The sequence below is a fragment of the Eubalaena glacialis genome, chromosome 18 (genome assembly GCF_028564815.1).
Source record: "Eubalaena glacialis isolate mEubGla1 chromosome 18, mEubGla1.1.hap2.+ XY, whole genome shotgun sequence".
Lineage (NCBI taxonomy): Eukaryota > Metazoa > Chordata > Mammalia > Artiodactyla > Balaenidae > Eubalaena > Eubalaena glacialis.
In genome coordinates, this window is record NC_083733.1 from 60,361,819 (window position 1) to 60,377,360 (window position 15,542).

A 15,542-nucleotide genomic window follows, 5' to 3' on the forward strand; every position below is an offset into this window, starting at 1 on the left:
CCCTGGTCCCCTGCTTTCTCAGCTCTGCTCACGGCAGGCGCCTTCCCAAGCAGCACCACAAATCTGACCTCCAACCCTGTTCCCCCTCAGAGAACATCTGGTCAGAAAGCCAGAATCTCAGGGTGAGCTTTTTGTGGTTCAGCTTTTCCTTGGGCAAATCGTTGGAAGATAACCCACACCCCCCGAGGTTCTAGTTGTCTGTTAACTTTATTTTAATTGAAATGAAGGCATAACATATCCTAGAAAAATAAAGATTTAGGATACAAACTAGACACAGGGGTCAGGGTTGGCCCGAGGGTCAAGGGATCTTTGGTCTGGGGCTGGACGTGCTCCCGAGGGCTCTAGTCCAGGAGGAGCTAAGGGAGGACCCTGGCCCACAGACCGCACACCCGCATCCCTCGTGGGCAGGAAGGGCCTGGCGGGGAGGGTCCGTCAGTCTCCGGGCACAGGACTGCCCGTCCTCCACCCTCGGATTCCAAGCAGTTCTGGGAACACTGGATGTCAGTGGAGCTATTAATAGTGTTTCAGGGAGTGATAGGGAGAGGGCTCAAGGGGGATGGAAATCCAGCCATTCGGCAGGGCTTTCAGCTCACAGCTAGTACCAGGTCGAGGGGGGCAGAGCCCCTGAGTCAGGAGCCCCAAATCTCCCCATGTAGATCAGGAGGCAGAGCAAGGAGAGGGCTGTAACAGAGGAGGCGTCCCGTCAGAGGACGGTGCCCCGGACAGGAGTGGGCCTCCAGGGCGTGGAGAGGTTGAGCGGCCGCGGGGAGGGTGTAGTGTGTGTGGATGGCAGCCGTCTTCGTGTTTGAGAGGCTCCCTCCTCCCCGCTGTCCTCGAGCACCATTGTCAGGGGAAGCCACAGGGCCCGGCGGGTCACAGTTCCAAGGGCTCTTCCACAGGCACCGACTGTAACTGGGTCAGGACCTTGGTCTCCGCTTCCAGCCCCTCGTCAACCTCGCCCCCCGCCGTGGCCCCCAGGAGCAGCCCCTCGGGGTCGGGGTCCGGCAGCCTCAGCACTGTATGGGGGGCCTGTGTCCCCAGCCCCTTCTCCGCCTCTAGCAGCCCCTCGGTGCCGGCGCTCAGTTCCAGCCCGGCTGGCCAGATGGGCACGGCCGCAGGCGACAGCAGGAGCCCCTCGGGCGGGGGCGCCTGGAAGCCGGGCAGGAGGCCGGAGGAGTCTGGGGAGAAGGGCAGGCTGGTGGCGGCCGGGGCGGGGGGCGGCTGCGCAGACAGTGCGCCTAAGGCGTGGGCCTCCGGCAGAGCGGGGCTGGGGGCCACCGGGAGGGCTCCTTCGGGGACTGAGATGGCCGCGTCTGGCTTCAGGGGCAGGGCCAGGCTGGGGGCCGGCGACAGGACCTGGGAGACCAGCATGCTGGTGGGGAAGGTGGCGGTGAGGATGATCTTGCCCTGCTGCACGGCCACACCTGTCACGATGGGGCTGCCAGACACGGGGTTGGCCAGCAGGAAGTTTCCTGTGGGGAGAGGAGAGGGGCCAGGCGCAGAGGTGAAGAGTACGCCGCTGGAGGGCAGGCAGGGAGATCAGCCGGAGGCAAAAGGAGCCCCTTCAGTGTCAGGGTGAGGCCAAGTCTGCGTGGCTCGAGCCTCAGGGTACTGCCTGGCACGGGAGGGTCTGGGACCCGCCGGGGATGAGCTCCCCACTCCCCACCGTTGCCCCGGGAAGCCCACTGACAGTGCCATCCCTCCCTGAGGTAACTGTACCCCCCGCCCAGCCACCAGAAAGGGGTACCTGGGGCAGTGGCCGAAGGCAGCTGCAGGGCAGTCACGCCCACCCCAGAGTTTATCAGGTGCACGTTGGCAGGGCCCGGGGCAGCTGCCACCTTCACGGGGCTGCCTGGCCCAGCTGCCAACAGCTGCAGTGGCCCCACAGCCTGAGGCAAGGTCACCACCTGGGAGGTGGGCACCACCTGGGGCAGGTTCAACAGTGGGGAGGTGGGGCCCAGGCCGGCAGGGTAGCCAGGGGGTGGGGAAAGTGGCACCACTTGTGGAGCAGCCACGGAAGTCACTGGTCCTGGGGGCAGAGGAAAGGTGGCAGCCGGCGGGGGGCCAGGCACCACTTGGGGCAGAGGCCCTGGGACCTCCTCTCCAGGCGGCCCTGAAGCAGCCACCTGGGCCCCCTTGGTCTCAGGGGCTTCAGGCTGAGCCTCTTCCAGGCGAACCTCCCCAGTCTGAGGGTCCAGGACCAGGGAGGTCTTGCCCTCGCTGACCCCCTGGGGGCTGGGCTGCGGTGCAGGGGCGCCCCCGCCCCCGCCGAGCAGCAGGGGGCCCAGGCTGGAGGCCTCGCCCAGGGCCAGGCTGTTGATGATGACGGGGCTCCCATTGAGGAGCACCGCTGGAGAGCTGCCGGCGGCCAGGAAGCTCCCGTTCACCAGGATGGAGGAGGAGGCGGGGCACGGCGCGGGAGGGGCGGCCCCGGCCAGGAATATGGAGCCCTGGGCGGGGGCCTCGGCCGCCACTGGAGCCGCCCCCCTCTCCAGGTCCTCAGGGCTGCGGCTGGACTCGTCCTCCGTAGTGGGGTTCCCATCAGATTCGCTGGCCGGAGAAAGGATTGTGAGTTGTGGTCCCGAATGCTGTGTTTCCCCGCTGGGCAGCCCGATTCCTGCACGGAGCCGGCTGCAAAGTGCTTGGAGGAAGCACAAGCCGCCCACTGCCTCCCCACCTTTCCCCAGCCCAAGTTCCTGTGCACCATTTCAGGGGGTTATGAAACCTCGTCTCTGAGACCACCCAAGGGCCCCAGGGAGGAGCCTCTGCAATACCACTGACTAAAGGCTCAAGCTGGCCGCTTTGGGGGGCGGGAAGGAGGCCCTCCTCTCCCAACTCCTCGGCCTCAGGGCCCCGGAGGCTGAGCAACCAGGCTGCCTGAAGTCTCCTGAGTCGGCCTGAAAGCAGCCGAGTGGCTTTGGAGAGAGTAAGGAGGTAGTCGCCCGCTCAGTTCCCGGTGCCCTCCCCCGACCCCCCTCCTCCCCGGGCGTCGGAGGAGTAGGAGGCCGACGCGCAGGGTGGGAGGAGAAGGGCTTGGGTTACAGGGAAACCGGAGCTGGGGAAGGTTCACGTTTCACAACAAAGACAGAAGACGGACCACGCTGTTTGGGCCCTGAGGGGGGGCGGGAAGCGGGGAGGTGAGACCGAGCAACGGTCAGGGAGGGCCTGGCCGCGAAGGGGCCTGAACAAGCCCCTACGCCCGGTGGGGAGGACAAAGGCCCCTCCTCCTTTCCCGCAGCCCCTCATTTTCTCACTGCCGCCCCAAGTCTAGCCGCGGACACGGATGGGATCTGGGACGGAGCCTTGAATGGAGCAGAGAGAGGCGGTCTCTCGGCCTCCGCGAGAGGAGCATTGGTGTCCGGGTGTCTGGGAGAGGGCCGGGGCGCGTGCCCGTTCCATGCACACGGATTCCCCGCGCTCGGCTGGGCCTGAGGGTGTGAGCGAGGGGTGTCCGAGGACAACGGGCACTGGTGGGGGCAGGGAGGCTGGTGGATGGCACGTCCCCGGGAAAGCGGGACTGGCGCCGCCCGGGTTCCCTCACCTCTTGCAGGGCGCGCCGCTGCCGCCCCCGGTCCGGTCGCGCTGTCGTCGGTTCTTGAACCAGTTGCTAACCTGCGTGAGCGAGAGGCCGGTGAGCGTGGCCAGGCGGCGCTTCTCGTCCGGCGTGGGGTAGCGGTTGCCGCGATAGCAGGCCTTGAGCGCGGCGCGGGACCGCTCCTTGAAGCAGTAGACGGTCTCTTCGCCGTCCCAGATGGTCTTGGGCAGCGGGAACTTCTTGCGCAGACGGTACTTGTCCACCGCGCCCAGCGCGCGGCCGCGGGCCCGTTCGGCCTCGTGGTAGCGCGCGCGCAGGTAGAGGTCCTGCAGAAACGCGTGGTGGGCGGCGGGGAAGGGACGGCTCTCGAGCAGCCGGTAGAGCTCGGCGTACTCGCCCCGCTGGAAGGCCACCAGGGCCCGAGCGCGCAGCACCGGATCGCTGCCACGTAGGCGCTCGGCCGGGGGCAGTGCGCCCAGGAAACGGCTCAAGCGGCCGGCGTGGCCCGCCTGTAGCAGCGCCTCGCACACGCACGCCACCTGCTCTGGCGAGAAGCGGAGGCCCGTGGGCGGCTCGGCAGCGGCCTCGGGGGGCGACCCGGGGACGCCCGGGGATCCCGGGCCCTCCACTTTCACCGCCGCTTCGCCCGCCCCGGCCCCGGCCGCCGCCGCTGCCTCACCCTCGGCCGCCTGCAAAGTCTGCAGAAGCTGGCGCGCTTCCTCCTCCTCCTCTTCGGTCGCCGCCGCCGCCGCCACCGCCTCCCCCCCAGCCGCCGGCCCCGCGCTCGGCTCCGCAGGCAAGGTAGCCATGTTTTGCAACTTTGGGAAGTTCCTCCCTCCTTCTCCTCCTCCCTCGGGCTTTCCCCAGCCCCCTCCCCCGCCCGTCTCCTCTCCCCGCACCCCCCCAGCAACTTTGCGCTTCCCGATCTTCTCCCGCCGACCCCGCGTCTCCCCCCTCACCACCGATGCCAGGCCCAGTTCTCTGTTAGGGTCTCTGTCCCAGTGTCTGTGTGTGTGCCCGTCCCCCTCCCCGTCTGTTCGTGATTCTCCCTTTGTTTTCCCTCCGCCTCAGGCCGCGCTTTTTGCCTCCCCCCCGCGTGTGCCTCTGGCTCAGGGCCTCAGTTTCCCCATCGGGACAACGGAGAAGGCAACAGGCCGTCCGGGAGGGCTAAGGGCGCGAAGCCGCCTCCACCCCGAGACTGAGCTTCTGCACGCCTCCGTCTCCAGGGTCCTCCGAAGGCCCCCCTCACTCCCCATCTCGGCCCGCGCTCCGCCCCTCGGAATTCCCGGCTCCGCAGGGGGGCGGGTCTGGCTGGGAGAAGGGGCGGGGGAAACGGGTTAGAAAGTTTGCAGCAACTTTTCTTGAACGTAAGTCAGTCCCTGGAACGGATGCGCGTGGCCCGCGCAGGCGCAGTGGTAGGAGGATGGCTGCGCTAGCTGCCAGCCCAGCACCCCCCTTCACCGCGGTCTGATGGCACAGCTGGGCCACAGCTGGACAAGAGGCGGTGCCTCCTGGTGGCCCGCTCTTCTTCTCCTATTGGCCGGATGTCGAAGCCACGCCCCGCAGCCCACCCCCACCCCTGATACGTCCGCTTCGCCTCCCGCTAGCTTGCTGCCAGGCCATTGGCCACCTCCACTCGCCTTCCTATTGGCCCACTGAAAAGCCTCCTGCCCTCAAAGCAAACAGCGGACACGAAGGAATTTCAGAATTTTGGGCAGACGAGAGGGCCTTTTATTCGCGAGGATCGGGGGTGGGGTCCTAGGTGGGGAAAGACAATAAATACCGAGGAATGTCGGGGTCTCAGTGCATCCAAAACGTGGATTAGGGTGCTGGGGTCCTGGAGCCTGTCAGCGGGTCGGAGGAAAGGTCAATAAATACCCAAACTGCCGAGGCGGGCGGAGCCGGCTGTGGCTCCGAGAGCAGCGCACGTGAGGAGGGCGCGAGAGTCCCCGAAAAAAGCGGGGCTGTCAAAAGGCAAAGGCGGAGCTCGCGCTAGACGTTCACCGCGGAAAGAGAGTCTTCCCGGGAGGGCAGGGCCTCATGCACAAGGAGGATTTGTGGTTTGCAAGCCGATGTGGGTGGGGGTGCCTGGAGGGTGAAAAACAGATGCCGAGCCCTGGCCCTGCTGCCTTCTCTAGGTCGCAGCTTGCCCATCCACGTCGGGAGCCTCAGCTAGGCCGGAGAAAGGAAGAGGTCCGCGATCCCCCCAGCAGCAGCAGCAGCAGCAGCAGCATTGCCGGCTACAAGCCTCCCTTGAGCCGCGGCCCCGGCTTCTCCCTCCCCGGCCGCCAGGGGGCGGGCCCGGATCACAGGGCTGGAGCTGGGGCGGAAACCCACGCTCGGAGTGCTGTGAACTGGCGGGCGGTGGGAGTGGCTTCTGGGCCGTGCCTGGGTCACCAAACCCTCCAGCGGAGCCCGAGTGGAGGACAGGCTCGGGTTCTAGGGTTCAGGCGGCGAAGGCGGCTCCTGGGCGGGGTCAGACTGCGGCAAGATAGCTGGCGCAGGCCACCAACCCAATGTAGCCCAGGGCGGCGGCACCAGCCAGAGCAGAGGCGAACAGGAGCAAGGAACGCGCCTCCGATAGGCCAGGCCTAGGGACCTGCGGGGAGAGGGCGGGGGTCAGCACTGGCGACGTGGGCCTCTGATTGGCTCCTGGGACCAGCCCCGCCTACGCCCATAAGAGGGTCCACACACTCCCTGCACCCGCCCCGCCCCCTCACAGCGCGGGTAGCTGTGATTGGTCGGCTCGGAAGCCTAAGTCTTGTCCCAACTCCTCATTGGCTGCCTCCTAGAGGCCTGTGTTGATTGGCTGCCCGAGCATCCTCCCTCCCCGCCGCGGGCCCCACCCCGCAGAGGCGCAGCTAAGCAGAGGCGGCTTGGGGTACGTGGAGCTGGGCGGGGTCGCGCGGCGGGCGGGCGTGAGCAGCCGGACGTACCCTGGCAGGGAGCAGCAGGTGGCGGCGGTGCATGGGGCCTGGCCCCACCAGCGGGCACTGGCCCAGAGCCACGGCCGGGGGGCCATCTAGCTGGAGAGAGAAGGGACAGGTGACCCGATCCGAGCCCAGCTCGGCACGGCCGCCCTCGGCGGGGTGCAAGAGACAGAGAGGGGAGTCGAGGTCGGGGAGGTCATCTAGGGAGATCCTGGATGGGATTTGGTGAGAGGCCTGAACCGAGGGAGATCTGGTAGATTTGGGCATGAATGGAGGGTGTCTGCTGACTGGAACCTCAAAGAGGTAGGGGTGAGCCTCTAAGTCTGGACAGGAGTACGGGGAGATGGGGACAGAGTCTGCAAAGGGGGCAGCAGGCTTGACGCAGGGGAAAAAGAGGGGTCTTACATGGGAAGGTGGATCCGTGGCCCGGGGACTGGGGACCCCCGTGACAGCTGGAAGGAGAAGAGAGAGGCGTAGGGCGCGTGGAGGGACGGAGAAGGGCGGTGGCGCGGCGTGCCCAAGCCTGGGCCCCTCACCCTCCCCCAGGTGTATACACACGCCGCGGGCCCACCTCCCCGCCCCCCCCCCGCCCGCCCCCACGCCGGCGCCTCAGGAAAGGTGGTGGATGAGGGACTCGCCTGCGGCTCCCCCGGCCTGAAGCAACTCCATCCGTTCCTGCAGCTGCCGGACGTGCGCCTCCAGGTCTCGGTTACGGGCCTGGGCCTCGCGGAGTTGGCTGCAGGGGAGGTAAGGACCGTGAGCCCTTCGGGATTTCGGCTAGAGAGGCTGCTAAAGGTAGTGACTGTCCCCGACTCCCGACCCCGACCTGGCGAAGTTCTGGTTGGCCGTTCGGATGGCCTCCAGCTCCTGGCTCAGGCTCTGTCGGGTAAGCACCTCCTCCTCCAGGGCCTCCTGGAGTTCCCGCAGCGTCACCTCGGCCTCTGCCACCGCCTCCGGAATGGCCTCCGGAATGGCCTCTGGAACTGCCGCTTCAGCCTGGGTATGGGAACCGGGCTTAGGGCTGCCTGTGGCTCCTGGAGCATTCGAGACTTAGGCATAGGTTCCAGGCCTGGGATCCTCCTTTGACCTCTATTCCTGCACCCCCGAGATCTTTCTGGAATCCCCACAGCTCATTCCCCTCCTTCCCTAACCCAGACCAGCCCTCATCTCCAGCCTTTAATCTGGTCTCCTCCCATCCACCTTCCACACCAAAGGGCTGTTCCTATAACACTACGCAGCTTGACCATGTCCCTCCCCTGGAGAATCTCTCCAGCCCCTCAGTGCCCTCAGGAGGAGGCCCACCACACGAAAACTAAAGGCCCTGTCTGGTGTGCGTCTGCTGGCCTCTTCAGCCTCCCCTCTCCTCACTCCTCACCCTCCTTCCTCCTGGAACAACGCAGCCTTACTACCCTCTTATGTTTCAGAGCAAACCAGCTGGTTCTCACCTCAGAGCCCTTACCCTTCTCTTTGCTGACCAGTGGGTGGTCCTCCTCCTTCTCCAGGGCTTCCCCTCCCCAGAGAGTTCCCCTCCATGCACACTCACTGACCTGTTTTAATTTCTCTGTGGGGATCATTTCTGACTGAAGTAACCTTGTCTCTACTTTGTTTTCCATCTCTTTCTGTCGAGGAAGCTCCCAGAGGGCCTAGCACTCCATGGCGCACACTATCCCTGAAGGCCTCCCCTTTTCTCTCGATTCGTCCCTCACTGACCCTCTCCTCTAAAGACTCCTAAAGACTCACCGTTTCCTCTGGTGGGGGCACCATGGGTTCCAGGCTGGGCTCTTGCAGTGGCTCAGGCAACGCCTCGGCCTCCAGTTCCATGGGCGTGGAGCCCGGGAGCTCATCACCCCTGGGGAGAGGAAGAGGGCGAGGGGAGGAAGAGCCGGCCTCACCCCAGAGGCTGCCGATCCCCTGATCCCCTGCGTTTACAGCCAGGACTCCCTAGCCTGTGCCCTGGGGCAGCCAGACCTGAAGGCTCCAGGCTTGAGGAGGGGGAGGGGCAGAGTGAAGGCAACAAATTGCCAGGCTGGTGGGACAGGTCCTCCTCTCGTTAGGAAAAGGCCTGCCCCTGGCATGGCCTCAGGCCCCTGGAAGCTGGCCTCTCTGCACCTTCCTCAGGAACCTGGGGTCAGGACACCCATGTTCTAGGATCTGCCCATCTCCGTCTCCATGTGCGCTTTACAGGCCCCCTCTCCTAAGGGCCTCAGGAAGTGAGGGAGACACTCCCAGCTCTGGCCACCTCCAAAGAGGTGGTCTTCAGACTGGGTGTTGGACCCCAAGACTGACTCTAGACAGCAGCCACCCCCCCACCCCCAGACCCAGGTGCTGGGAGGAAGACAGACCCTCCCAAGGAATATGAAATTGCAATAAAAGTGATGTCCCCTCCAACCCAGCAGTCCCTCTTGTAGAAATATGTCTCAAGGACCCAATGATGCTCGACAAGCGCCAAGACCAACCTGCGGCTGTTCATCCAGCCTCGGTCATGACAGAGAGGCGGGTTAGCTGAGTCCTGACCCGCCCAGTAAGGAGAACACTCCCCAGCGGGTCAGGATTGTGTTATAGTTTGTTCAAGAAATGGCACTTGCGGTACATTGTCCACTAACAAAACAGATTAGAATACAGCATGTTCTCACAGCTGTTAGGTACGTGTGCTGTGAGCCAGGGACCGTTGCTGCTGGCGGCCTTCCTTTTTCTCATCCCTATTTTCTAATATACTTGTGATAAGCAATGTATTATTTTCAGAATCAATGTTTTAAGAAGGCTTTGTGGAATGTAATTCAGTGAGTCCGTGTTCTTTTAAGATTGACTTAACAATTCTAAACTTCTTGTTCTCTAAGATTTTGAGGTCCCATGACTGTATACTAGAAATCTAAAAGTGGAGGGTCGGAAGATTCCGGAAGGCCGAGTCTGTGACTCTGAGGTTTTACATTTGAATCTAAATTTCAAAGTACTTATGGTCTGAGAATTTAATGTCCTACAATTCTGGGCTCCTAAAAGCCCTTAGTCCCAAGACAATAAGGTTCCGAGACTGACCCTGCAATTCTCCTGGGCACCAATGGGCCAGGATGTGATAACCCCGAGCAGCCTCCTGGGGCCTCTGGAGGCAGGAACCCCCACCCCCACCCCACCCCCGTCCACTCATCTCAAGCTGCACAGGGGCAGCACTTACCCAAGGGCCATGCAGGAATAGGAGGAGTAACCCACGAAAGGCAGGTGGACCCCCAGTGGCATGCCTTCCTGCATATCCGACAGCGTCTCCTATAGGAGAGAAACACAGATGTGAGGTGACCAGCGGCTGTCAGGGATGGCCCCTCACTCACCCCTTCCCAGTCTTGGCTTTAAGTGCCCTCCCACCCCACCACCCCATCCTGGGGTCTATCTAAAGTGGACCCTGCGTCATTTTCTTTTATTACATCCTGCTGCTTCCCTCAGGGCACTTGCCACAGTATAATTATACATTTCTCCAGACTGTAAGTAGATGAGGGCAGGGACCAGGGCTGACTTGGTCCATGTGTGTCCCCCGCTGTGCCCAGCACAAAGGCAGTCAGGCTGAACAAGCACGGGATAGCTCATACAACAGCTGAGAGAGAGATGGCCTAAGCAAGGGAGATTCCTCTATGGTGCTTTCTCACCTCTCATCCTTCCAGGTCTCAGCTCAGATAGCCCCCTCCTCCAGGAAGCCCTCCAGGACCTTTCATGCTGGGTCAGGAGGCCCACCCCCCTGCACCCCCCACCCCCATCTCAGCCCTGATCTCTCTGGGGCATCACTGTCTGGGGACAAGTCAGTGTCCTCCACTGGACTGTGAATCTAGGTCACTGCTGGGTTCCCAGCCCTGGGGCCACACAGAGCAGGTGTTCTGGGGAAGGAATGATTTCAGGACCCCAGGAGGAGGGTACTCTCCTAACCTCAGTGTTACGGCGGTCGGATGCGGGGGTACCCTCTGCAGACCAGGGATCGCAGGTACCTACCCCACCCCCGCTCACCATGGCAGTGAGCCCGTCTTCCACCACATCGAAGTTGCACGTGTCCGTGGCACCCTCGAAATCCGGCGTAAAGGGGGGCACGCTGTCTCGGAGGCTGTCCCAGTCAAGGCCAAAGAAGAAAGGATGCTTCTGGAAATCACCTGCTCCATTCCGGCCCAGGCGCGTCTCAGGGGGACACAGCAGCTGCTGGATGAGATCGCGAGCCTCATCAGGGACTCCTGCGTCTGCCAGCGGTAGAGACAGGTGCTCCTGCTCGGAAGGAGGGGAAAAGAGGAGATGTTACCTGGGAGCATGTGCGGAGAGGTCAGGGGCTCCCCGGGCTGTGCTCACCTTGTAGTGCACGATCTTGCCGTAGGTCTCAGCTGTGGAGTCGGCGTAGAAGGGCGTCTGCCCGTAGAACATTTCATAGGCGAACACGCCCAGCGCCCACCAGTCACACTCGGGCCCGTAGCTGCCAGTCCCGGGCCCACCGCCCACGGCCTGCAGGATCTCGGGAGACAAGTAGTCCGGGGTGCCCACAGCCACCAGTGACCGCACCTGAGCCAACAGGATCCGAGCTAGGCTTGACCCCGCCCCTCCTAGCTCTGGCTCCGCCCCCTCTTAACCACTACCCTAGAGCTTAGCCCCTCCTTTTGCCTGTTCTAAGCCTGAGCCACAGGCAGGCTAGGGCCTGGGTCGCCTCCTTCTTTCCCCTCCAAATCTAGTCCTGCCCTCACCCTGGCTCTGCCCGCACGCCTCAGCCCCGCCCCCACGCTGCACCTCCGGTTCCCGCTCCCGACCCGTCATTGGTAGTCCGAGTTGCCCAAGAGCGGTGCACCGCTCACCGTTCCATCCGCCCGCAACTTGAGGCAGGAGCCGAAGTCTGCCAAGCGGATGTGGCCGCAGCGGTCCAGCAGGATGTTGTCTGGTTTGATGTCCCTGCGCGGAGGGAAGGAGGGAAGAAGGGAAGGGAGAGGGATAAGTGAGCCTCTCTCCTGCCATCTCCCAGGCTCCACCCACTAGGCAGCACCGCCTGGGCCCCACCCTCTTAAGGACCACGCTCTCCAATTCCCGCGGCCCTCAGCCCCTGCAGCGCCCACCTGTGCACGTAGCCCAGCCGGTGCACCGAGTCTATGGCCATGACAATCTCGGCCAGGTAGAAGCGCGCCATCTCGGCCGGGATCCGCTCCCCAAACTTGCTCAGCAGCGTTAGCAGGTCCCCGCCCACGTAGTACTCCATGACCAGGTACTGGGAGGGGGCGTGTCACGGGGGTCCGTACCCCGCCTGGGCGCCCACGGCCGATAGCCCGGGACAAAGACTCCCAGAGACGCCCCATCCCTGGGCAGAGACTCCGCAGCCCCAGCCCCAAGAGATCTCCCAGGACAAATCAGAGACACGCCCACCCCCAATCCTCGTTCCCCCACGATGTCACTGGACAGAGATTCACTTCCCCCACCCCCGACCAAGAGAGTCAGGAAAAAGAGAACCCAGAGACCTCCCGATTGTCCAGGGTATGGAGCCCAGATACCCCCTGCCCAGTGGCTCCCACATAGACTCTAGAGACTCTCATTCCAGGTAGTGCCCCCGGAATCAACCTAGGGAAAAAGGCAGTAAGGGACATCTCCCATCCCGGGAAAGGAAGGCCAGCTCCTACCACACCCAGGGACTGCCGCATGCATTTCGAGGCACCTCTCCGATCCTAGAACTTCCTCTGCCTGCCCGCACCTCGATAATTGACAGCCTCAGGGGTGGGGGTCCGCCCCTCTAGTCGCCCGGCCTGGGGCTCACCAGGTAGTTCTCGTCCTGGAAGGCGAAGTGCAGCTGCGTGATCCAGCGCTGGTCCCCGTTCACCAACACATCCCTCTCTTCGCGGAAGCACGACACCTGCGGGGCACCCGGAGGAGCTGAAGCGGACGGGGGTGGGAGGACGGAAGGGGGGGATCCTCAGCACCCCGCACACCCAGCCCGGCCGTCACCTCGCCTCTCTTCAGCATGTCCCACTTATTCATGATCTTCATGGCGTACACCTGGCCCGTCTGCTTCATCTTCACCACCGCCACCTGAAAGCCCAAACAGGGTAATGAAGCGGAGGTGGCGGGGAAACACCAGGGCTCCCCCAGATTGGATTCCACCCTTAACCCGGGCCAGACTTGGCTCCGCCCCCACTCGGCAAGCCACGCCCATTGGCCTCAAGCCCCGCCTTAGGTTCTAAACTCAGTCATTCATCAATTTCTAAGGCCCCGCGTCTGGAACTCCAACATCCCGCCCACTGCAGGAAAAGTCAGGTCTCTAACCCCACTGAGCTGCCTCCGCTGCTCCAGGCTCACCTCGCTGAATGCCCCACGTCCGATCACCTTCAGAATCTCGAAGTCATCCCTCTGCAGTCGGGCCTCCTTAAGCCTCTCCGCGATGGGCTCCACTGGGGGGGAGGGGGCGAAGGGGGGTGGATGAGAACCGAGAATCACAGGGACTGACACTGGAGACGAGGAGAGAGAGTCCCACCCTCTGTCACTGAGTCTCCCCTGCCCCTGCCCCTCCCCTTAGCACTAGTCTGCCTCCTTAAAGACTTCACATAAACATTATGTGAGGCTTTGGGGACCCAAAACTGCTCTTGTACAGAGAAAAGTGGGATGCCTGGGAACCCCTTTCTGGGACAGGACACTGGGCCAGAGGGCTCTAGGGGGCGCAGGATGGACAGAGTGAGGTAACAAGTCTGCCGAAGGGAGGCCCTGAAGAACAGAGGAAGAAGAAATAGGCCCAGTTCTTAGAGCTCCCTGGGCTTCCGGGGCCCCTACTCCCGGTGACCCCGCCCACCCCCAGGGCTCTCATTCAGTCTGTTTTGGGTCATGGCCCAGAGCCTGCAGTTTAATCCTAGGCTCAGATACTGGTGGCTCTTGGACCACACTCTGGGAAACCCTGAGTTCAGGGCTGGGGCCAGGAGAAGGAACGGGAGAGGGAGACAAAGCCAGCGCGGATCTGCATCCCGGCTCCAGTGCTGCAGGCACAGTCAAGTGTGTTATCTCTACGCTCTCAACTCCAGGAGGAGGTTTTACTATTACCCCGTATCTACAGATGAAGAACCAAGGCTCAGACAGGTGAAGTCCTCTGCCCAAGGTCCTACAGCTAGCAATGCTACAGAGAGCAGTTTGGGAGGGGGAAGGCAGAGAGTGGAGGCAGGGGGAGAGGGAAGCCTGGACTCCCGGAGGTGGAAGAAGCTGGGAGCTTCTGAGGCAGCAGGGAGAGAGCAATGGGTGCAACTAGGAATGAGGGAAGATAACAGTGGGTTATGGAGAGGGTTCGGGGTTCAGGAAGAGTGGGCCAGCAGGGAAGCAGCAGCCAGGGCCCAGGATGGGGGAGGGAGGAGAGAGCCAAGACACTGAGCCCTTTTAAGGCAGCGGGAACCCAGGCCCCCTCCCCCGCCCCAGCGGCCTGGCAGGGGAGGGGCCGCAGGATGCTGCTCGGGCCACAAAAGGAGTGCTCCTTACAGGAGAGCTGCCCCCACCTCAGGTCTCAGTTCATCCTCTGCAAAAGAGGGGCTGAGAGAGTTACTAAGGGCTGGGGGGATGTGGGGAGAAGGTTCTCCCAGAGGCCAAGTGGTCTAGCCCTTGGCCTCCACCTTCACATCTGCAAAATGGGGAGAGAGAAGCAGGGCCTGGGTCAGAAAGAGATGGACACAAGAAAAGAGGGAGCGGGAGAAGGAAGAGAGACAGGAAACAGGGACGGGGACAGGGACACACAGAGCCTAAGGACCAAGAGCAAGCCACTGAGGGACAGACAAGTGGAGGGACAGAATGGCAGATGTTAGAGAGACAGAAACCCAAGTGAGCCTGAGCCTGGGCCAGGAGGGAGTGGGGCAGACAAGGCAGGAGGCTGAGGCTGAAGATGAAGCATCTTCCCTCTGGACCTGTCTCCAGGGGAAGACTTGGCCAAAAGGGACTTTGGGTGGAGGAGGAACCTACAGAGAAAGTGGGCCCACACAGAAGAATCCTAATTCTTCCTCCTCCAACCAGGGGGTGGAGGGGGTGCTCGGTGGGGCCTGTGTGCAGAGCTGGTTCTCCCCGGGCCTGCCTGAGTCACCACGCCCTCCCAGTGCCTGGGCACCTGTTGCAGCAGCTGGAGAGGCTGGCGCCGAACATCTGCCTGTCGGCCGCGCCCCTGGCAGCTGCCCTGTGCTGTCCCTTCCGCTTGCCCCTGCGCTCTGGGGAACCAAGGTGGAGGGCCACAGGGCCCATTTTGGTGGGGAGGGGTCCTAGGAGACAGGGCTCCCCAGCATGTCCCTAGGCCTAGACTCGGGAAGGGGGTGCAGGGGGACCATGAGAGGCTGTGCCCAACCCAGCTTACCATGGCTCCCAAGTCATGATTCTGAGTCATGGCTGCCCTGGCCTCTGCTCATCTCACTCTGCCCTGCCAGGGTGGCACAGGGGTAGGAATATGTCGCCCCAAGACCAGGCCCCAAGTTCTGGGCCCCTGAATGGGAGGTTTTCCCCATGTCCGTCCTGCCCCCAACACCCAGCCCAGACCCACCTCCTCCCTCTGCCCTGCCCCCACCCCCAAATCTGGGGGGTGCCATGCAGGTAGGTAGGCACTCACCCCACTCCAAGAAGTCGGCCACATACTTGTCCTGGGCCAGGTCAGAGGCGCCCAGCTCCTGGTGGACGCCCAGGAGAAGGTCGAGCAGGGGCTCCAGCCCCAGGAAGCTGGGGTCCAGCACCAGCTGCTGAAGCCGCCTCAGCCGCACCTCGGCTGACATTTCGGGCAGGCAGCACCATGGCCCCCTCCCCGGGCCAGGGGCTCGGGGTCCTCCCGTCACGGGGCCTGGAGGGCCCTGTCCATGCCCTGGGGCCCTGGCTGCATGTCTGCCTGTCCCTGGCTGTCCCCTGGGCCTCTCTGGCCACTTCTCTCTGCTGGCTGCTAAGGCCTCCTCCCCTTCTCCCCACCCCTCGGTCCGGCCCCCTCCAGCCTCCCAGCCTTAACCCCTCACAAGCCAGGCCCCCCCCAACTTGCTCCTTCCAGGGCCCCTGGGAACGCTTCAGTGTGAGATGAGGGGTGGTGGAGAATCTCTACCCTCAAACTACCCCCCCACTGAAGAGGCAAAGCACAGAGGAACGCTACA

General features: G+C 63.3%; 2 protein-coding genes and 1 long non-coding RNA gene across 10 annotated transcripts; 1 reads left to right on the plus strand and 2 right to left on the minus strand.

Moving 5' to 3' along the window:
• Positions 1 to 188: 188 nt before the first annotated feature.
• On the minus strand, positions 189 to 4,364 carry SIX5 (SIX homeobox 5). The gene is made up of 3 exons (XM_061173420.1): positions 3,542 to 4,364; positions 1,748 to 2,550; positions 189 to 1,472 (listed from the first exon to the last, which is right to left on the minus strand). The coding sequence occupies exons 1-3, from the start codon at positions 4,342 to 4,344 to the stop codon at positions 874 to 876; spliced, it is 2,205 nt and encodes a 734-aa protein (XP_061029403.1). The 5' UTR covers positions 4,345 to 4,364; the 3' UTR covers positions 189 to 873.
• An 879-nt stretch (positions 4,365 to 5,243) lies between these two features.
• On the minus strand, positions 5,244 to 15,340 carry DMPK (DM1 protein kinase). Of its 7 annotated transcripts, none has more exons than XM_061174530.1 (15): positions 15,020 to 15,340; positions 12,757 to 12,848; positions 12,406 to 12,489; positions 12,218 to 12,313; positions 11,529 to 11,677; positions 11,274 to 11,367; positions 10,780 to 10,986; positions 10,435 to 10,635; positions 9,635 to 9,723; positions 8,206 to 8,314; positions 7,292 to 7,461; positions 7,104 to 7,201; positions 6,871 to 6,917; positions 6,472 to 6,557; positions 5,244 to 6,134 (listed from the first exon to the last, which is right to left on the minus strand). In XM_061174530.1, the coding sequence occupies exons 1-15, from the start codon at positions 15,177 to 15,179 to the stop codon at positions 5,975 to 5,977; spliced, it is 1,842 nt and encodes a 613-aa protein (XP_061030513.1). In that variant the 5' UTR covers positions 15,180 to 15,340; the 3' UTR covers positions 5,244 to 5,974. The 7 variants fall into 7 exon arrangements, with proteins under 7 accessions (XP_061030513.1, XP_061030510.1, XP_061030512.1 ...); XM_061174527.1 differs by having other exon boundaries at positions 10,450 to 10,698; XM_061174529.1 differs by having other exon boundaries at positions 6,472 to 6,561; positions 10,450 to 10,698.
• LOC133079167 (uncharacterized) lies at positions 6,877 to 9,241 on the plus strand. 2 transcript variants are annotated; one of them, XR_009698069.1, is made up of 3 exons: positions 6,877 to 7,212; positions 7,372 to 7,465; positions 8,097 to 9,241. It is a non-coding gene; the product is annotated as an uncharacterized LOC133079167 (long non-coding RNA). The 2 variants fall into 2 exon arrangements; XR_009698070.1 differs by lacking the exon at positions 6,877 to 7,212 and having other exon boundaries at positions 7,222 to 7,465.
• Positions 15,341 to 15,542: the final 202 nt, after the last annotated feature.

Bases quoted from the DNA above. Each gene is read 5' to 3' on its own strand.
- DMPK (XM_061174526.1), bottom strand. From the start codon at position 15,179: ATGTCAGCCGAGGTGCGGCTGAGGCGGCTTCAGCAGCTGGTGCTGGAC. The intron at 12,849-15,019 runs GTGAGTGCCTAC...CCTCCCCCCCAG, and splicing joins GGCCGACTTCTTGGAGTGGG to TGGAGCCCATCGCGGAGAGG. The intron at 12,490-12,756 runs GTGAGCCTGGAG...TTGGGCTTTCAG, and splicing joins GACGTGGGGCATTCAGCGAG to GTGGCGGTGGTGAAGATGAA.
- SIX5 (XM_061173420.1), bottom strand. From the start codon at position 4,344: ATGGCTACCTTGCCTGCGGAGCCGAGCGCGGGGCCGGCGGCTGGGGGG. The intron at 2,551-3,541 runs GTGAGGGAACCC...TTCTCCGGCCAG, and splicing joins AGCGGCGCGCCCTGCAAGAG to CGAATCTGATGGGAACCCCA. The intron at 1,473-1,747 runs GTACCCCTTTCT...CTCTCCCCACAG, and splicing joins GCCTTCGGCCACTGCCCCAG to GAAACTTCCTGCTGGCCAAC.